The following is a 22,785-nucleotide window of genomic DNA, read 5'->3' as shown; positions in this document are numbered from 1 at the left end:
AACCATTTTTGTTCACGAAGTGCATATTTAAAAAGGTATGTACGACATGATTTACTTGTAAACAAAACAACACTTTTCATCCCAGGCTTTGAGGGCCCTCCCCCCATTGGGGTCCCTGCGTACCCAGTCCACCCCCCCCACTATGACGCCTATTTGTGTGTGGGTGAAGTACGTTACCTTTCAATAACAGACGAGTCCCGACCCGTAGGTCCTCCATGGCTTCCAGACCTCTCAGCAGGTCCTGTGCTGTGGCCTCTCCTGATGGTCTTCGGCGCTTCCACAACACCAACATCTTGTATTTCTGCGTGGCTACAGATCTATGTTTTGCCTTGATGTCGTTCAGATCTGTGATGCTCAGCTCCAGGGGGATGGCCGCCTGCGTCCACTCCTTTCCCAGTGTTTCGGCCACCTTCAGGAGCTGTTCATCGGTCAGACTCAGAGCTTGCCCTGCGAAATGGGTTTCATAGTCGCTGTCTGGAAAAAAGACAAAGACAATCCACATGTACCACTCAACTAAAATTGAGATATTACCTCATTAGAAATGGGTGTGAGGGGTTAAGGTGAGGCTACAAACCTGAACCAAATCTATAAAAGGTATCCTGTGACACTAGTATTAAAGGTTTTCTAACATAAATATGAGTTCCCCTAGCCTGCCCCAGTGGCTAACACTTGTGTTCGGTTTAAAGGAGCAATAGGTGTTCTCCTCGCCTTTGAAAAAACGGAGGCTCAAGCGCTCTGATTTGGAATGTGGTCCCATATGTCGTCATAAAGGATCTAAGCTCCTCCCCTTTCTCCCCAAATTCTCTGGCCTTGCCCGCCCAGAGAATTTGGCCTGCCAATGAGACACGACGTGTGAGCGCCACGTGTGTGTGCGTGATTAAACACACTGTAACGCAAGTGTTGCTTTGGTATTATGGTATTATGGAGCATAACACGTCGGTTCTTTGACGTCGGCATGCTACGTGTGCGGTCAGCCCGGCCACCTCGCCCGCTACTGCCCTGGAGACCGGGATGTGCCGATGCCGTCGGCCTACGCGGACAGAGGGATGGGCCCGCCCTGTATGCTGGCGACCTGTTGGACGCAAGGACCGTCAGGGAGCCCGACCATTCCGGCGCGGGACATGAACCGGGACATGCAGGCCGTACTGGACACCGGCAGCGGGGTCACCCTCCTCCGCCCCGACCTGGGGGGAGCAAGGGAGGGGAGACCCATGGAGGAGCCGGAGAGTTCCCCCCTGACCGAGTTCTCGGATTTTTATCCGGTGAGGACGGAAGGTTCGGCCCGACCAGGCCAGTTCGCCAGCGCCCAGCTACAAGACGAGGCCCTGAAGTATGCCTGGAGCCACGTTGTGTCACACGACGGACAGCCCCGAGACTCGGTGAGTCACCTGCCACACCCACACTTCAGCACTAGGGGGGGGACTGTTGTACCGGGTAGCAGAAGGAGGGCGGGGAGTGAGGGAACAGTTGGTAGTGCCCCGAGCGTATGTAAGGAAGGTGCTTTATATGGCCCACACCCACCTCCTTGGAGCCCACCTGGGAGCCAACCTGGGGATGGACAAAACCCGGGAACGGGATCTGGCAAGTTTCTACTGGCCGGGGGTCAAGCGGGACGTAGAGCGTCACTGTCAGGGGTGCCCCGAGTGCCAGAGGGGCACTCGGGGACTCAGTCAGGGCCACAGTCAGGAACCCCCTCGTCCCCATGCCGATCATCGTAACCCCCTTTGACCGTATAGCTCTAGACATAGTGGGGCCCCTGCCCAAGACCAGCCGGGGTCACCGGTACATCCTGGTACTAGTGGACTACGCCACCCCGTACCCCGAGGCTCAACCCCTGCGTGCAGCCACCGCGAAGGCGGTCGCCCGGGAACTCATGCTATTGTTTAGTCGGGTGGGGATAGCTAAGGAAGTTATAACGGATCAGGGTTCATGCTCAATTACTCAGGCTCCTGCAGGTGAAGCAGCTCCGGACGTCAGTCTACCAGCCCAAGACGGATGGCCTGGTTGAACGTTTTAACAAAACCCTGAAGCAGATGTTAAAAAAAGCCATGGACCTGGACGGCAAGAACTGGGACCAGCTGCTACCACACGCCTGTTCGCCGTACGGGAGGTGCCCTAGGCGTAGGGATGGGAATCGAGAACCGGTTCTTGTTCAGAACCGGTGCCGAGTCAACCGATTCCTTGGAATCATTAGCAAGCCTGCTTAGCGATTCCACTTATCGGTTCTGGTCGTGGGCAAATGCGTCATGACGTCACACACACACTGCTTTGTTTTGGTTCAGAACGCAGCAAACATGGCGCCGCCGAGGAAGTAACGCTCTGAAGCTTGGTTGTATTTCACGCGAATAGACGACAATATTGCCACTTGCAACAATTGTAACGTTTCCATTTCATCAAAAGGGGGAACTACCGCCAATATGCTGAAACATTTGGCTACACAAAATGCAATTCATTTGCAGGAATGTCGCGTGTTTGATACACTACTACTAACTACCGACGCAAGTGAATCAAGCGGCACAAAAATTGTTAATTAGCCAAAGCTGTTAGTTGTGTTCTTATCTTTACAGAAGACTTATTTATTTTGCTTAGGTCAGTTGAATTTTGTTACAAGTTGAATGCAAATGAGCACTGTTAGTATTCCAAAAGGAACAAGCTCTTACTTGACTGTTTTCAGTCTGTGTTTTTAGTTTTATGGCACATAATGATGGCATTTAGGCTTAAAAAGCCAAAAGAAAAATAATAATCTGGACCAATTGATGTGAAAATGTACAATTTCCTAATACTAGACGCACTGCTGATCAGATATTAAAGAGATTTAATACAAACAAACACATTTGTACTTATTTTCTCACCCAATGAGAACCGATAAGAGAATCGATAAGGAATCGGATCGATAAGCAGAATCGCAATCGGAATCGTGAAATTCTTATCAATTCCCATCCCTACCCAGGCGTCTACCGGCTTCTCGCCGTTCGAGCTCCTATACGGACGACGACCCCGCGGTATCCTGGACATAGCCAAGGAGGCCTAGGAAAGCCAGCCGTCCCCCCACCGCACCACCCTGGACCACGTGGAGCAGGTGAGGGACCGCTTGGCCCAGGTGTGGCCCATCGTCCGGGAACACGCCCAGCAGGCCCAGGCGAGGGTCTACAACCGGGGAGCCCAGTTGCAAACCTTCCAGCCCGGAGACCGGGTACTGGTCCTGGTCCCCACAGCAGAGTGCAAATTCGCAAAAAGTGGCAGGGACCGTATGAGGTAGTGGAACGGGTGGGTGACGTAAACTACCGGATTAGACAACCAGGGAGAAGGAAGCCTACCCAGGTGTACCACGTCAATATCCTGAAGCAGTGGAGAGGGGGAGGGGGACCCCCTGACCCTGCCCCCCTAGCGCTGGCGGCCCAACGCAAGATCCCGGAGGTTCCGGTGGGGGAGGACCTCAGCCCGGCCCAGAAGCAAGACCTCGGGGAGGTCATCATGCAGCACCGGGACGTATCCTCCGAGCTGCCGGGGAGGACCACGATCGCCCGGCTTGACATCCGGACGGCACCGGGAGTGAAAGTGAGGGTTCCCCCCTATAGGGTCCCGGAGGCCAGGAGGGAGGCCCTCCAGGCAGAGGGACGCCGGATGCTACAGCTCGGTGTCATCGAGGAGTCTCGCAGTGCCTGGTCCAGCCCGGTAGTCCTCGTACCAAAGCCAGATGGGAGCTACCGGTTCTGTAACGACTTCCGGAGGCTGAACGACGCATCTGAGTTCGACGCCTACCCCATGCCCCGGATGGACGAGCTGATCGAACGCCTCGGACCAGCCCGGTACCTCACGACCCTGGACCTGACCAAGGGGTATTGGCAGGTAAAGTTGACCCGGGCTGCCCGGGAGAAGACGGCGTTCTCGACTCCAGGGGGGCTGTATTAGTACACCATCTTACCCTTCGGAGTACATGGCGCTCCGTCCACCTTCCAGCGCATGATGGACCAGCTCCTGAGGCCCCACCAGGACTACGCCGCCGCCCACATCGACGACATAATCGTCCACAGCCCCAGCTGGGATGTCCACATCCGCCAGCTGAGGGCGGTGCTGGGGGAGCTGCGGAAGGCGGGCCTCACGGCCAACCCAGCCAAGTGTCGTCTCGGGCTGGAGGAGACGCAAACCTGGGGTACCAGGTAGGGCGTGGGACCGTCCGACCACAGGAAAGCAAAGTGGCCGCCATTCGGGACTGGCCCCAACCCCGCACCAAAAAGCAGGTGAAATCATTCTTAGGACTCGTCGGGTTTGCCACCTGGCCAGCCCTCTGAACGACCTGCCCGGAAGACCCTGTACCGCCGTCACCGGACTTTGCTTCCCCCCTCATAGTGCACACGGACGCTTCGGAGGTGGGGCTGGGAGGAGTCCTGTCCCAGGTCCGGGCCGGAGAAGAACACCCCATCACCTACATCATCTGGAAGCTGCTGCCAAACGAGAGAAACTACTCGACTGTAGAGAAGGAGGCCCTGGCCATCAAGTGGAGCCTCCATAAGTTGAGGTACTACCTCCTAGGGAGGGAGTACACCCTGGCACCAAGGACACCAACGCCTGAGTGATGCGGTGGTTCCTGGCCCTCCAGGACTTCAGGTTTACGGTGGACCACCGACCGGGCAGGGAGCACACCCACGCCGACTCCCTATCGAGACGGGATACCTGCCTGGGTGGGTTCCTGGGCTACCTGCCTGGGCGGGTTCCTGGGCTACCCGAGGCCTGAGCAAGCGGTGGAGGACGTCTACAGTGGTAGACGGCGTGTACCGCCGTCACCCACCAGACGGCGACAGTGGGTGACTGTAGGACTACCCCACTCTCTGGGTAGGACTACCCCACTCTCTGGGTAGGACTACCCCACTCTCTGGGTAGGACTACCCCACTCTCTGGGTAGGACTACCCCACTCTCTGGGTAGGACTACCCCACTCAGCCCCTCTGGGTAGGAATAGCCCACTCAGCCTCAGGGTAACATGCTGCTACAGGGGCGGGGCTTTCTTCAGCACTGGGTCTTTTTTAATCCCAACCAACATATGCCAGAGCCTGCTCTGACACTTAAAACACCAGACCTGTATCCAAACAATCATAGGTCCCCTTGCCTTTAAGCTGTAGCCTAACACACACGCACGCACGCACGCACGCACGCACGCACGCACGCACGCACGCACGCACGCACGCACGCACGCACGCACGCACGCACGCACGCACGCACGCACGCACGCACGCACGCACGCACGCACGCACGCACGCACGCACACACACACACACACACACACACACACACACACACACACACACACACACACACACACACACACCTGCCAAGAACTCAAGCTCTGCAGTCTGGGGAGGATCAAATAAAACCTCTAAGTGAAAAGTCTCTCGCCTGGTCTCTAACCGGATTGCTGTGGGGGGCCGTGGTGTAGTCTACGTGATACGCAGGTATACACTGTATACCCACTTAGAAATCTCCAGCTTTTTCCGCATACCCACTTAGAAATGCGCAATGACACATATCAATTTCGATAGTTCTGTTGAATTCATGAATGAAAATATGACCGTTCTGTCATAGAACTGACATACTTTCATTCATAAATTCAACCTGAGCGGTGTGTCTCAGATTCCATGATCTAGACCTGACGTCACGTCACCTAGACGACAGCGTATCAACTCAGTCGGCGCCGCGGTGATGTCCAACGGCTCGACGGTAAATACGAAGAGGAAGCAACAAACTACCCTTAGCCATTTTTTGAAAACGCGTATTTTGTGTTGCTGTGTGGTGCTGTAATAAGTATTAGTGTGAGACGTCTTAGAACAGTTGCTGTTGTTTAATTTATTTTAATTTATTCTTTAAGTGTTTTTGTATGGGAAACGTTATTCTAAGCTCTTTATTTTCTTATTTTGGCATTTATTGTTTCTTATATATAGTAGGGTATTTTATTTTATTGAGTTGTAATTGTGTAGTATATGGCATCCCACGTTAGATGCGTGTTGACGTTCAGTCATGCACAGTTCAAGCACGTGAAACGGTCCCGGTGTTAATGTCGTTGATATTAATACGGTTTAAAACACTACAAATGGCGACGAGGATTTAAAACGGAATGTTTTATGTTGCACACACTGTTGAGGGTGCTTGAAGTGAAGTTTGGTCCGTCAAGGGGAGGAAAAAGAGGACAACGAAGCAAGCATGTCGTTGAGTTTACCGGTGGTCGGTCCCTTCGATGTGCTGAGTGAGTCGGCTAATGTCGGGGTTCGCTGGGAGAAGTGGATAAATAGTTTCAAACTCTATTTAGCCGCATCAGGAATCCGCGAAGCATCGCGAAAAAGGGCTTTACTGCTTCATTTAGCAGGACCCGACGTTCAGGACATATTCTTCACGTTGGAGGGCACTGGAAATGACGCCGACTACGACGGAGCAGTAAACGAATTAAATGCATACTTCACGCCTCAGAAGAAAATTCCCTATGAGAGACATATGTTTAGACAAGTAGAACAAGCACAAGAGGAGTCTATGGACAGTTTTGTGAGCCGATTAAAGAAGATGGCAGCAACGTGTGAGTTTGGGGATAACAAGGATGATTTTATCCGTGACCAAGTTATTGACAAGTGCATTTCCAACACGCTGCGCCGACGGCTATTGAGGGAGAAAGACCTTAAACTTCCAGGGCTCCTGGATATTGCACGGACAATGGAGGTAGCAGATCACCAGGCTGCAAGAATGGGGAAATTGACTGTCAATGCTGTGGAGAAGAGACCTGTGAGAGGGAGGAGTCAAACGGTAAGACCCAGAGTCTCCACAACTCGAAATCAATCACCACGTGATGAGCACGGAATGAAATGCTTCCGGTGTGGACGTGACGGTCATTTTAGTTGTGAGTGCACTGTGACAAAAAAAAAAAGTGCAATAACTGTGACAAAGAAGGACATTTTGCTGTAATGTGTAGAACGAAGAAAACACATAAAATAAACAGTGTAACGACCACAGACACACACAGACAATCCAGTGACAGTGAAGATGACTATGTATTCACAGTGAATGACAGTGTTGAGGATGGAACACTAACAGTGCTGGTGAATGAGCAGCCAGTGGAAATGTTGGTAGACTCAGGGGCTACATGTAATATCTTGACTGAGACAAAGTTCGCACAACTGCAGTCCAAAAGTGACATCATACTACAGTGCCCAGAGAAACAAGTCTATCCATTCGCTTCAACAACACCACTACACGCGAAAGGGATTTTTGTGGCTGATTTTAAAGCAAATGGAAAATCTGAAACTGTCACTGCAAAAATCCAAGTAATTAAAGAAGCACGGATTTGTGTGCAGGGGAGAAAGACTGCTGTACAGTTGGGATTGCTTCGTATCGGTCCTGTTGAACAAGTGAATACTGTTCAACCAAAAGACAGCAGCTTTCACGGCTGATTTGGAGGAGAAATACAAAGACTGTTTTCATGGCCTAGGAAAACTGAAAGATTTTCAGCTGGGGCTGCATGTGGACAGCAGTGTGAGGCCGGTAGCCCAGCCTGTTCGCCGAATACCATTCAGTGTGAGGAAACAAGTGGATGACAAACTCAAACAACTTGAGGAGATGGATGTCATCGAGAGAGTGAGCGGACCAACACCATGGGTTTCGCCGCTCGTTGTTGTACATGGAAAAAAAGAGCCAAGACTGTGTGTGGACATGCGCAGAGCAAATTAAGCCATAGTGCGTGAACGACACCCTATCCCCATCATAGATGAAATACTGGAGGACATGACGGGAGCCACAGTGTTTAGATTTGAAGTGGGGATATCATCAGATAGAACTGAAACCTGAGTCCAGGTCCACGTTCGTCTCACACACAGGGTTGTGGCGTTACAAGAGGCTGATGTTTGGAATATCATCCACACCTGAGATATATCAACACATCATCAGTCAAGTCCTACAAGGCATCCCTGGAGGGCACAACATATCAGATGACATCATCGTTTCAGGTGAGACCATTCAACTACATGATGAAAGACTGCACCAAGTCCTGCAACGACTGCAAGAGAGACAGCTGACAGTCAACAGCAAAAAGTGCCTGTTCCGGATGTCACAGCTGGAATTTATGGGTCATGTACTGTCCAAAAATGGCATAGGAGCAGCTCAGTCAAAGATTGAGGCAGTGGAGAACACACGTCGGCCAACAAATGCGGCTGAGGTGAGGAGTTTCCTAGGGCTCGTTAACTACTGTGGGAGGTTCATTCCTAATCTGGCCACGACATCAGAACCACTGAGGAGACTCACCAGGCAATCCTGCAAATGGACATGGGGGTCAGAGCAGGAAATGGCATTTGTAGAACTAAAGAAACAGCTGGCCAGTTCACATGTAATGGCATATTTCAGCCAGGATGCAGAGACACATGTGATTGTGGATGCCAGTCCAGTGGGATTAGGTGCAACATTGAGCCAGAAGCAAAGTGACGGGACACACAAGCCTGTCTATTACGCGAGCCTAGCTTTATCTGACATAGAGCGCCGCTACTCTCAGACTGAAAGAGAAGCCCTTGCCATTGTGTGGGGATGTGAGAAATTTCATGTGTTCCTCTACGGGAAAGAGTTTCTGATGATGACGGATCACAAGCCACTCGAAACCATCAAAGTCAAAACCGCCAGCGAGAATTGAAAGGTGGGCTCTGCGGCTGCAACCCTATCGTTTCAAAGTGGTGTATAAGCCCGGCCCACAGAATGCAGCTGATTCGCTGTCACGCCTCACAGTCAACCCGCCCGTACAGATTGGCACCATGGAGGAGCATGTCTACTACGTGGCTCAACATGCAGTGCCCCATGCTTTCACACCAAGACAAATGGAGAACTTGTCGGCAGAGGACCACACTCTTGCTACTGTACGGAGCAGTATCGAGACAGGTGACTGGAGTAAATGCGGGGCGGATAACAAAACCGTCAAGACTGAGCTCTCCACTGTTGGGAAAATAGGGCTGAGAGGTACCCGGATTGTCGTTCCTCAGGCAACAGGACAACAGACGCTGATGTTAGCGCATGAAGGACATCAAGGAATAGTCAAAACAAAACAAAGACTGAGAACAAAAGTGTGGTGGCCCGGAATTGATCGTGAAGCAGAGGAGTTAGTGAGGTCATGTCACGCTTGTCAACTCAATAGCTTCACTTCACAGGATGTTCCTACCACAAGGTCCGAGCTCCCTGCTAAACCATGGCAGACGCTTGCAATGGACATGTGTGGACCATTCCCATCAGGAGACCATCTACTGGTGGTGACTGATTACTACTCTAGATAGGTGAATGTCGATATCCTCAGAAGTCACACATCAGTTAACATAATGAAATGTCTGAAACACCTATTTGCGACTCATGGAATCCCAGAGTCTGTAGTGACTGACAACGGCACGCCGTTCGTGTCAAAAGAATTCAAAACATATCTGCAGGAGAGTGGAATTGAACATCGCCGTGTCACGCCATATTGGCCTCAGGTGAACGGGGAAGTTGAGAGACAGAACAGGACACTATGTAAAGCCATACGTGCAGCTCACGCTGAAGGCAAGGACTGGCGCAGTGAGCTTGACGTTTTTCTTATGGCTTACCGCAGCACTCCACACTGTGTCACCGGCCGCAGTCCGGCCGAGCTACTCTTCAACCGCCAGATCAGAACCTAGCTTCCGGAACTGTTGGCGAACAACCAGTTGCAACCGACAGGACAGGATGCTGCTGTTCGCAGGACTGATGCTGTGAGGAAGGTGAAGGGACGTGTGGATGCAGACAGAATCAGAAGAGCGAAGGAAAGCACTGTGAAGCAGGGTCACATAGTCCTGCTCCGTCAGCAGAAACAAAACAAACTATCTACACCGTTCGAACAAGACCCCTACACTGTGGTGGACCGAAAAGGATTTTCAGTCATTCTTGAAAAGGACGGCAAGCAGATAATGCGTCATGTGACATTTGTGAAGCGGTGGGTTCAGCCTGAACCAGACACGGTCGTGCCAATCGGTGTGGCTGGAGAGAGGTTGGTCTCTCACAGCACAGCCCCAGTGGAAACCCATGAACAGGACACTAGACCTCAGAGAACCAGGAGAATGCCAACTCACTTTGTTGACTATCGTTTAGACACAGTGCCATAAAGGGGCAGAATAATCCCCAGCATTTGTCTTAATGGCAGGGTAGTCCACCCCTCGCCATTCAGGTCATGTTTTGTTACATAAAATGTTGAGGTTTTCTCTGAAATTAAGATTTAAGATACATATATATATTTCTGTGACAATCTAAATGTTTGATTACATTTCTAGCTGTGCCTGAATGTCTGTTAACTATAGAGTTATGTTGAATATGATTATTCCCAAGGGATGGGGAATAAGTAGTTGGAAACGTTATTACAGTATTAATGTTGAAGGTGTTTGTGAAATTAATTTTGCTAAGAGTAATACATCTTTGTCTAAGTTACTTGATATACTACTTGATAGTGATATGTTATTATCAACAGGAATAGTTAACTGAGTTTCTGTATAAACAGTTTGTATTATTACAATTCATATTGATGTAAGTTATCATCTAAGAAGGGGAGGGATGTAGTGTATGGCATCCCACGTTAGATGCATGTTGACGTTCAGTCATGCGCAGTTGTGGGTTACCGAAAGTGGAGTAATAAAGCGAGCACGTGAAACGGTCCCGGTGTTAATGTCGTTGATATTAAAACGGTTTAAAACACTACAAATTGTTTCTGACGAATGACCAACTCTGTTTTTTCTAGTCTCTAAAACTCTGAACATAGCATGCAGCAGTAGCAACAAATGACCTATGCAAAAGACTCAAGTTTTTATATAGACAACTGATATTTATTTATCGATTATTTATAATTAATTTGATGCTAGATTTTAATTTGAATGTTTATTGTCCTAGAAACTGATGACAATATTGGACGCTGATGACAATATATATAAGTTGAGGCATTCACTAAGCGTTTTTACACTGGCAAATATGCCCATCTTATTTGAAAAAAAACTCTGCCATGGTCCGCGCGTTTATACTGACCGAGGTAATATACCCTCTTGATTTCGCACCCCAATGTCCCCTTTCGAACCCTACACATATTGGGGGTTTCATTTTCATGTAAAAGCGATTAGACGGCCCTTAGAAATACCCCCTCGGTTTTATACAGGCATGACAGTGAAATTGTAACACCTGCCAAGCAGCGACCGTACCTGCTTGGCAGTGTAAAAATGCTTAATGAACCCGTTTCACTTCATTGCCACCAGACTAAAGATAACGTGTGACCAATTTGTTTTTTTGTAAACTATCTAGAAATAGTTTGTATTCATATTCAAAAATGTACTTCAGTCATGCGTATGGTATATGTTTGAAACAAGCTATAGGTTTAGAATTTGTTTCCCGGAATCCTAACAGGTATACCTTGTTTAAAAAAGGAGTTATGTATTTATAAAATTAGGACGCATTATGTTATTATTAGAGCTGTCAGTTAAACGCGTTATTAACGGCGTTAACGCAAACCAAATTAAACGGCGTTAATTTTTTTTATCGCGCGATTAACGCAATTATTTTATAAAAAAAAATAATAATAATTTCTTTGGCTCAAAACAAAGAAGCAGTAGCCTGACTGCTATGTTCAAATGACATTTGTTCAAAGCAGTCGTTTAATTGCACTATAGGCTCTTTTTTTTGTATCGTCCTGTTTTGATCAGTGTATATGCCAATGTTGTTATCAATAAAAAATCATTTGCACAAGGCAAGCCGATGCACTTCACCATGTTGATAAGGGAATTAAAATGAGAAGAATTATGGGACAAAAATCAAGGGTATTTAGCATAGAAAAATAATTTGCGATTAATCGCGATTAATTAGAGTTAACTATGACATTAATGCGATTAATCACGATTAAATATTTTAATCGCTTGACAGCTCTAGTTATTATATGATATACTTTTTAACAGGTGTGCGTGAAATGTGTTTTACACGGAAGAACTAGGATGTAGAGGGTTGTGCAGGTAGACTTATTACTAGGTAGACTTCAACTTACCCAGCGTGCATTCACTACCATCCCTTTTGAGGGGCAGAGACGAGAACAGCTTACCAGGACGACTTTCCTGTCCGCTACTGCATGTCGGAATTCTTAAAGATGCAAAGTCTGAAAGATAAATTAAGAGAATCAGCAAAATACTGAAATAAAAAAAATTAAACTTAGTTTAATGCTGGTCAAACAAATTGTTCAAAGTGTCACAAATTAACAAGCAGAGTTCCCTGCGTTCAGCAGTGGAATAAACCATTTTTGTTCACGAAGTGCATATTTAAAAAGGTATGTACGACATGATTTACTTGTAAACAAAACAACACTTTTCATCCCAGGCTTTGAGGGCCCTCCCCCCATTGGGGTCCCTGCGTACCCAGTCCACCCCCCCCACTATGACGCCTATTTGTGTGTGGGTGAAGTACGTTACCTTTCAATAACAGACGAGTCCCGACCCGTAGGTCCTCCATGGCTTCCAGACCTCTCAGCAGGTCCTGTGCTGTGGCCTCTCCTGATGGTCTTCGGCGCTTCCACAACACCAACATCTTGTATTTCTGCGTGGCTACAGATCTATGTTTTGCCTTGATGTCGTTCAGATCTGTGATGCTCAGCTCCAGGGGGATGGCCGCCTGCGTACACTCCTTTCCCAGTGTTTCGGCCACCTTCAGGAGCTGTTCATCGGTCAGACTCAGAGCTTGCCCTGCGAAATGGGTTTCATAGTCGCTGTCTGGAAAAAAGACAAAGACAATCCACATGTACCACTCAACTAAAATTGAGATATTACCTCATTAGAAATGGGTGTGAGGGGTTAAGGTGAGGCTACAAACCTGAACCAAATCTATAAAAGGTATCCTGTGACACTAGTATTAAAGGTTTTCTAACATAAATATGAGTTCCCCTAGCCTGCCCCAGTGGCTAACACTTGTGTTCGGTTTAAAGGAGCAATAGGTGTTCTCCTCGCCTTTGAAAAAACGGAGGCTCAAGCGCTCTGATTTGGAATGTGGTCCCATATGTCGTCATAAAGGATCTAAGCTCCTCCCCTTTCTCCCCAAATTCTCTGGCCTTGCCCGCCCAGAGAATTTGGCCTGCCAATGAGACACGACGTGTGAGCGCCACGTGTGTGTGCGTGATTAAACACACTGTAACGCAAGTGTTGCTTTGGTATTATGGTATTATGGAGCATAACACGTCGGTTCTTTGACGTCGGCATGCTACGTGTGCGGTCAGCCCGGCCACCTCGCCCGCTACTGCCCTGGAGACCGGGATGTGCCGATGCCGTCGGCCTACGCGGACAGAGGGATGGGCCCGCCCTGTATGCTGGCGACCTGTTGGACGCAAGGACCGTCAGGGAGCCCGACCATTCCGGCGCGGGACATGAACCGGGACATGCAGGCCGTACTGGACACCGGCAGCGGGGTCACCCTCCTCCGCCCCGACCTGGGGGGAGCAAGGGAGGGGAGACCCATGGAGGAGCCGGAGAGTTCCCCTCTGACCGAGTTCTCGGATTTTTATCCGGTGAGGACGGAAGGTTCGGCCCGACCAGGCCAGTTCGCCAGCGCCCAGCTACAAGACGAGGCCCTGAAGTATGCCTGGAGCCACGTTGTGTCACACGACGGACAGCCCCGAGACTCGGTGAGTCACCTGCCACACCCACACTTCAGCACTAGGGGGGGGACTGTTGTACCGGGTAGCAGAAGGAGGGCGGGGAGTGAGGGAACAGTTGGTAGTGCCCCGAGCGTATGTAAGGAAGGTGCTTTATATGGCCCACACCCACCTCCTTGGAGCCCACCTGGGAGCCAACCTGGGGATGGACAAAACCCGGGAACGGGATCTGGCAAGTTTCTACTGGCCGGGGGTCAAGCGGGACGTAGAGCGTCACTGTCAGGGGTGCCCCGAGTGCCAGAGGGGCACTCGGGGACTCAGTCAGGGCCACAGTCAGGAACCCCCTCGTCCCCATGCCGATCATCGTAACCCCCTTTGACCGTATAGCTCTAGACATAGTGGGGCCCCTGCCCAAGACCAGCCGGGGTCACCGGTACATCCTGGTACTAGTGGACTACGCCACCCCGTACCCCGAGGCTCAACCCCTGCGTGCAGCCACCGCGAAGGCGGTCGCCCGGGAACTCATGCTATTGTTTAGTCGGGTGGGGATAGCTAAGGAAGTTATAACGGATCAGGGTTGCCAAACGATAGAAACTACTCGACTGTAGAGAAGGAGGCCCTGGCCATCAAGTGGAGCCTCCATAAGTTGAGGTACTACCTCCTAGGGAGGGAGTACACCCTGGCACCAAGGACACCAACGCCTGAGTGATGCGGTGGTTCCTGGCCCTCCAGGACTTCAGGTTTACGGTGGACCACCGACCGGGCAGGGAGCACACCCACGCCGACGCCCTATCGAGACGGGATACCTGCCTGGGCGGGTTCCTGGGCTACCTGCCTGGGCGGGTTCCTGGGCTACCTGCCTGGGCGGGTTCCTGGGCTACCCGAGGCCTGAGCAAGCGGTGGAGGACGTCTACAGTGGTAGACGGCGTGTACCGCCGTCACCCACCAGACGGCGACAGTGGGTGACTGTAGGACTACCCCACTCTCTGGGTAGGACTACCCCACTCTCTGGGTAGGACTACCCCACTCTCTGGGTAGGACTACCCCACTCTCTGGGTAGGACTACCCCACTCTCTGGGTAGGACTACCCCACTCTCTGGGTAGGACTACCCCACTCAGCCCCTCTGGGTAGGAATAGCCCACTCAGCCTCAGGGTAACATGCTGCTACAGGGGCGGGGCTTTCTTCAGCACTGGGTCTTTTTTAATCCCAACCAACATATGCCAGAGCCTGCTCTGACACTTAAAACACCAGACCTGTATCCAAACAATCATAGGTCCCCTTGCCTTTAAGCTGTAGCCTAACACGCACGCACGCACGCACGCACGCACGCACGCACGCACGCACGCACGCACGCACGCACGCACGCACGCACGCACGCACGCACGCACGCACGCACGCACGCACGCACGCACGCACGCACGCACGCACGCACGCACGCACGCACGCACGCACACACACACACACACACACACACACACACACACACACACACACACACACACACACACACACACACACACACACACACACCTGCCAAGAACTCAAGCTCTGCAGTCTGGGGAGGATCAAATAAAACCTCTAAGTGAAAAGTCTCTCGCCTGGTCTCTAACCGGATTGCTGTGGGGGGCCGTGGTGTAGTCTACGTGATACGCAGGTATACACTGTATACCCACTTAGAAATCTCCAGCTTTTTCCGCATACCCACTTAGAAATGCGCAATGACACATATCAATTTCGATAGTTCTGTTGAATTCATGAATGAAAATATGACCGTTCTGTCATAGAACTGACATACTTTCATTCATAAATTCAACCTGAGCGGTGTGTCTCAGATTCCATGATCTAGACCTGACGTCACGTCACCTAGACGACAGCGTATCAACTCAGTCGGCGCCGCGGTGATGTCCAACGGCTCGACGGTAAATACGAAGAGGAAGCAACAAACTACCCTTAGCCATTTTTTGAAAACGCGTATTTTGTGTTGCTGTGTGGTGCTGTAATAAGTATTAGTGTGAGACGTCTTAGAACAGTTGCTGTTGTTTAATTTATTTTAATTTATTCTTTAAGTGTTTTTGTATGGGAAACGTTATTCTAAGCTCTTTATTTTCTTATTTTGGCATTTATTGTTTCTTATAAATAGTAGGGTATTTTATTTTATTGAGTTGTAATTGTGTAGTATATGGCATCCCACGTTAGATGCGTGTTGACGTTCAGTCATGCACAGTTCAAGCACGTGAAACGGTCCCGGTGTTAATGTCGTTGATATTAAAGTAGGTCTTTATATGCAGAGTAAGTGTCATGGTCTGTCTTGTTTTGGTGTGTATCCCTGTATTTCCTGTTTTACTTTGGTATCTCTGTCTTGTTTCTCCCCATTTCCTGTTGAGTTTCCCTCCTTTGTGATTACTGCTCCCTCCCCAAATGTGTTTCAGCTGTTCCTCGTTGCGTGCCCTGTGTTTGGTATTTAAGCCCTTGTCTTTCCTTTGTTCCCCGTCGGATCATTGTGGTTGGTGGTGAGTTGTGTCCTGTGTGTTACCTGTGTTACCCGTGTTACCCGTGTTACCTGCGTCACCGGTGTTCTCCGTGTTCCTTGCCTTTTTGCGTTAATAAATTACCCTTTACCTGAACTCTCTGCTATTGGGTCCTACCTACATTTACATTTAGGGCATTTAGCAGACGCTTTTATCCAAAGCGACTTACAATAAGTACATTTGTCATAAGAAGTGCATCAATATATCGCTGTCGGTACAGAAAGGATGGTCATAGAACCAAGTGCAAGTACAACAATCGCTAGGCTAACCAATTCCCCGTGTTACAGCAATGATAGCAGCTACTGCAGTTGCTACACAGTTAAGTACTATAATACAATACAACACAATACAACACAACACAATACAGTATACAATGGTGGCCAGAAGGGGGAGAGTGGCTATGTTTCCTGCCTGCCTGCCTGCCACCCGCTAACCGTGACAGTAAGCTTGTCCAGGCCCTGCAAGTCAGGATGTAGGCTATGAGAGTAGCCTACATAGAGTAATTGCAAATGCATTTTTATTTACTCAGGACCAGGCCTGGAATTTCGTGATTTTAGGGGCAAGGCCACTTGACCTGCAGCGGGGTGACTTTTATGCGGGCAGCCACATGCCAGGGCATCAAGACCTTAAGTTAAAAAACATGATTTTGATTTCACTTAAATAGACAAATCCATTTCTAAAAGCATTAACGCCTTTTTAATAAACAGTGTTACACATCTAGAGAAATTGCTCATTGTTTTGCAGTTATTATCTGCATCTTGAAGAGCCCTTTTGCAATAATTCTCCACTTCTTTTTCAAAAGGAAACTAAATTGAGTGAATTTGTTGAATTTTGTTAAAGGAGACATATTATGGTGTCTTTCCAACAAGTAAACATAGTATTTGAGATCCAGGAAACATGTTTTTGAAGCTGTTTTCTGGAAGTAGCTTTTAGGAAATATAATTTTGCCTAGGGTTAGGCAAACTTTTTTTACAAAGTTTGCATGTGTGTGGGAGCACCATAGACCCAAAACAACACCCCAAATCCCAGGAAAAGTGTTGTTTTCATAATATGTCCCCTTTAAATGTAAAAACTGTATTATTGTACTTGGTCAATAAAATAGCTACTCAAAAGCAATTTGATTCAGAAAAAAGCTATTTGTTGATCGTTTTTCGAACACTTACATTTATTGTCACATGGTCTTTGGGATCACTGTGGTGTATGGATCGGGTCAACGAGAGCTCTTTAACGCTTGAACTTGTATCGGTCACACTTGTTGATAACGCTACTGTTCTGTTGACCAATCAAGTACGTACGTACTTACATTCCGTGGCTGGGGCGGACTTGACAGGAGAGGGCAGAGAGGCAGGGAGCATGATCTTACTTTCAAGGGGATGTCAGCCCTCCCCCTTACCCCTCAATAAAATGACAATCGGGAAAACTCTACCCTGCGTGTGATCGCGAAAAAGTGAGGGTCAGGGATGAGGGTTTTGGTGAAGGGGTGAATTGAGATTCACCATTGAACTCACCGAATAAAAATTGAAGTGACGACTCAGAGTCCACAGGGCCGGACAGCTCAGACTTGGACAAGCTCCCCGGTCCGCTACTGCCTGACGTCATCAGAGGTTCTGAAAGACAAATCAATAGAATTGGCAAATTGCGTTCAATATCTTCTTGTTTTCTGAAAAATACTGAAATGTAACATCTGACTTCCTCGGATACTACTTAAACAATATGTGTCAGTGTGTGTTAACATGTGAAACAGCGTTCAGCTGTGCAAAAATATTACTTTTCTAACTTAAACACGCAGTTCATTTCCTTTCCTAGCTCCTCTTGTTTATGTTGTTAGCTTAGCCATGTCATGTCACGTTGTCAACAAAGGATAAATGGAGCAGAACATAGTGGGTCATATGTCCGATGCTTTTTGGAAACCTTTTCTTCATAAAACGTGCCAGACAGATTTTGTATACATTTTATTCCTTAGTAATTAGCTACATGGGTATGCCGTCTTTCAGAACCTTTCATTACCGGCTAGGGCTGCAGGATATATCGGCTATGTACGATATATCGATATAATTTCCACGGGGATACAAGATTTGACAATATCGTTTATATCGATATGCGTTAAAATGGTCAGTTTCCCCCTCAAGCGTCTACAGCGCATGCCTTGGAGACTGTGAGCGCGACCCCTCCCCCTCCCACTCTGTCTTTCCGAACGTGCGTGTGCAAAGACGCCTCATTCCCGCCCCCTCACAACACAACAAGCATGGATGATACCCGTAAAGAAAACGAGACGGCGGCGGTAGACGAAATTGTTTCAAAGAGGAGAAACAACGGCTCTATAATGTGGAAATAGTTCGGGTTTAAAAAAAAACAGATGAGCAGCAGCTGCAGGTCATCTGTAGAGAGTGTAGCAAAACCGTTGCGACTAAAAGTGGAAGCACGACAAATCTGTTCCACCATTTACAGCAGCGGTACAAAGTGCAGTATAAGGAATGCGTAATACTCCGTGGCTGTGCTGCTGCATCACCGGCCGCGACAGTTTCTTCTGCCCCGAAACCAGGGCCGGCGCTCGGCATATGTGTTGGGGGCGCCCTCTGGTGACGCTCTTAATTAATTAATTAAAATATACGAAACAAGCGAAATGAAACCAAACATGTTCCCAAATGGAACGGAGAAGGGAGGGGGCGGGGGATTAAAGTTACGGCGCACTGAAACCCTCACCGTAGTACACAGGACAATGCGACGAAGCCAATGCTCTTATTGGAAGCTAATGTGTTTAACCTACAGCTTTATAATGTTTTGCATAGGTGATTATTTTGTGAAGAAGGTGAAAAACGTCCCTTTTTTTTAACATGTTCATTCAATTCTGTTGAAAATAACGATACAAAATCACATGTTGCAGTCATACTGACCTATGTTTTAATAAAAGTGCTTGCAACATCTCACATGTGGCTTTTGACTTAGAAAAAAAACATCTAACCCACTCTATAGAAAATATCGAGATATATATCGTATATCGCCATTCAGCCAAAAAATATCGGGATATCATTTTTTGCTCATATCGTGCAGCCCTATTACCGGCACTCAAGAGAGAAAAAATAGTGCGTCCTCATTGTACCCAGGACCTCTGAAAATGCACTTCCGAATGCGTCTCTGTCCCCAGCACATTTCAAACCAAACTGACGCCCATGGCTGTAGGCTACTTAATGTTCTTAAGTGATGGTAAAAAACCCGAAAGACGACAGTTCAAACCGTACTTGGAGCGGCGTTTCTGGGCAAGAGCGGGTCAAAAATGATTAACCAGCTGATCAACTGTAAATATCATCTGATCGCGCGCCTGTAATCTAAACAGAGAGGCGTGGCGGAGTTACGTAGCCATGACAACTGTTTATTAAAATAACGGGAACGTGGATGCAAAATATTCCGAAAACTATATGAAAACGATAGTGTGGACGGAGATCATTTTCATTGCGGAAGCGCGTTTTTACATTTAGCCGGGTTAGTGTGGATGGGGCCTGGATTTCAATTTGACTGGTTGCAAAGGCTGTGGAACATCTGCCAGATACTACAGAAAATGCCAACTTTTCATCGGATTGCTCCGGACTGGCCATTTCTGCTGCTTCATCGAATCGGTTGGGTGTGTGCGTTTGCGTGTGTGTGTGGCGCGCGTGTCCTGGCTTGTGTGTAAAAACACTGGCTCCATTGGCTACCATGAAACATGACTCTGCCTTAGCCAATCATAATCGCTTATGTCGTTGTTAACCCACCCGGTCTCCTGACTAGCAGTTTGTGTTTGGAGCCAGGGGTGCGTTCGGATTAAGCAGTTTATTCAATCAATTCATAGTAACGCACTGCATTTTTCGTACAGTAACGGTAACTGCGTTGTAACGACGGACATAGTAATTAGTTAGATTACCCCGCTACTGAAAAAATAACGGGTTACGTAACGCAGTTCTTTTAAACGCCATTATTAACAACACTAGGTGCGTGTTTCCATCCCCCTGATTTTATGCGTACTTTGAAGTATCGAATCAGTAAACGGTGATGGAAACACCAAAATTCGCATAAAAATCCTCTAATTCGCAAAAAGGTTTATCCGCTCGCTTGAGGTAGTTTTTGAGAAATGCGAAAGAGAGTAAATTCGCAAAATGGGAGATGGAAACACACTTTTCGAAACAACTGTGACGTAGCGAACTTTGAACACACAGGACTGACAGTCTTTCCGATTTCCGCATAACGACCGGCCATAGCAACCCTGCCGACATCAACGTGTAACGTCATCACCCTATTCCGCCACAACCACTTGATGGAAACGCACCTAATTCGAATGACTTTTTTGCAAACTGCTGTTGTGTAGTGTGAATCACAGTACATTTGTTTGTCACGAGTGCCAAAGTACTCTATTTTGGCTAAATTTATTAAAAAATTAATTAATTTGGCACTAATTTTCCGCGTTGCTGATCCACACACAAATCCCTTCAGATCCACACACAACTTTCAGTTTTCCGTACTTGTATAATTCTTTTTTTTTGTACTTGAAAGATTTTAGTTTGTACTTGGAGGATATTTTTTTGTAATTAAAGAAATATGTTTCCTTGTATGTGTAAAACATACTGTATTTGTTTCTGAAGCATGATGTATTTGTTTGATAGGTACATTTCTTATTTGCAAAACAAAATGCATTAGTTTGTGAATGACGTTTTGTATTTGCAAACCAGTGTGTGTGTGTGTGTGTGTGTGTGTGTGTGTGTGTGTGTGTGTGTGTGTGTGTGTGTGTGTGTGTGTGTGTGTGAATCGTTGTGCGTGAGTATAACATGTTTTTTGTGTGTGGGGGGTTTTGGCATGATTCTAACTCCATACAAGTTCCCCTATGCATTCACTATGTAGTCTATCTACTAGTGAGAAAGTGACAGACAGACAGAGAGACAGACAGACAGACAGACAGACAGACAGACAGACAGACAGACAGACAGACAGACAGACAGACAGACAGTGGTCGGTGGAGCTCTAGTGTGGGTTTAACGCACATGTATATTGTACAGTATATTGTACTCAAGGCCGCCTAATGCACGGGCTTACCTAGGCTGAGGTCCCAGGGCCTCTGCCGGTCGGGGGGCCTATAATGTACTGCAGAAAAAAAAACAATGGAAATATTATTATTATTTTATTTTTTTAATACTGGCTCATTGATAGGTCCCCCGATCGGCGTAGGCCCAAGACAATGTGACTTTTTGTTTTGGGCTTCCAAAGATCAGAGGCCTATCAAGAGCCAATAAAAAAGGGGGCCACTAGCTGGGCCCAGTGGCCACTTGACACCGCCAGTTGCCCCCCCCCCCCCCCTCTCAGGGGGCCTACGAACACTCTCAGCCCCAGGGCCCAAGGGCAGTTGTACTGTACTGTAAATATACACATGTATATATACAGTACATTGTACAGCACTGTATATTATACAGGCTAACAGACTGTATTTTCACACACACACACACACACACACACACACACACACACACACACACACACACACACACACACACACACACCCCACTACTTACTGCCAAGAATTATGTCTGATCAAGTGTTCTGCAGTTTGTGGAGGATCCAATAAAACCTCTCAGTGGATGGACTCTTACCTGGTCTCTAACTGGACTGCTGGGGGGGGGGGGGGGGGGGGGGGGGGGGGGGGTTGAGGGTACAGACACTAACCACTTAGAAGGGTGTTTTTCATAATTTTCAATAAGGCATTTAGCAATAGCTAAATCACAAAGCATTTACAATGTCGTCAAAATAAATTTAAGCTTTCAACAAATCCGTTTCACTTTGTTATCACCAGATTAAGATGACGTGTGACCAATTTCTTTTGGTAAACTAATTAGAAATAAATAGTTTGAATTCATATTCAGAAATATACTTCAGTCATGCGTATGATACATGTTCAAACAAGCCATAGATTTAGAATTTGTATCCCAGAATCCTAAAAGATATTCCAGAGAGCCGCAAAGCTCCAGACTAACTGCAGCCCATTGATGGATTTAGCAGATTCCCCCACAAGGGGGGCATTCGAATTGTCCAGAAGGGATGAGATGAGGACATTGATGAACAGGTGATGGATTTTGTTCCCGAGGTTGAAGAAGTTAAGAAGTTCTTGGTGTGGTTCTCGAGGGATAGTTTTCTGTCCAGTATCACTCCCAGGTTGCAGACTGCACTGGAGTGGAGGACACCAACACCGTCCTAGCTTTGACACATAAGCTTTATCTAGGCTGACCAATATGTGTACAAGGGGGGGGGGGGGGGGTCTCAAACGCAAGGGGTTTGAGCAAACCATATTGACATTGATTCTTAATGCGGTTGGAATAGTGGCAGTTCAGTGCATTTTTAAAGTCCTGTTGGTGCTGCTCAACCATCTGTGTATGAATCGTCAGACCACTTCTCTTATATTGACGCTCCAGACGGCGGCCTGCCACTTTCAGTGAGCGGCGCTCCTTGTTAAAGCAGGGAGAGGATCTGGAAAAAGGAGACTGTGGGATTCTTCAGGGGGGCCACACCATCCTATACAGACTCAAGAGCAGAGTTGTAGTTGGTGACGGAGTCAGAAGAAGACTGGAGAAGATTTGTTAGATCTGGGTTTATGGACTTCAGGTTTCTAAATTGTA

At 48.0% G+C, this 22,785-nt stretch overlaps 1 protein-coding gene across 1 annotated transcript in view; it reads right to left on the bottom strand.

The window, feature by feature from the left end:
- Positions 1-22,785, bottom strand: part of LOC115560654 (uncharacterized) — a 198,380-nt gene that overhangs the window by 171,273 nt on the left and 4,322 nt on the right. Inside the window, exons 4-8 of the mRNA XM_030380068.1 lie at positions 21,215-21,262; positions 17,662-17,760; positions 12,452-12,748; positions 12,034-12,141; positions 178-474 (exon numbers count right to left, since the gene is read on the bottom strand). Of these exons, the coding sequence (XP_030235928.1) occupies positions 178-474; positions 12,034-12,141; positions 12,452-12,748; positions 17,662-17,760; positions 21,215-21,262 (849 nt within the window). The remainder of the gene's footprint in view (positions 1-177; positions 475-12,033; positions 12,142-12,451; positions 12,749-17,661; positions 17,761-21,214; positions 21,263-22,785) is intronic.

This window comes from Gadus morhua, chromosome 16, assembly GCF_902167405.1.
Source record: "Gadus morhua chromosome 16, gadMor3.0, whole genome shotgun sequence".
Taxonomy (NCBI): domain Eukaryota; kingdom Metazoa; phylum Chordata; class Actinopteri; order Gadiformes; family Gadidae; genus Gadus; species Gadus morhua.
Note: the sequence above shows the minus strand (reverse complement) of the source record. Positions and strands in the feature narration are given on the sequence as shown.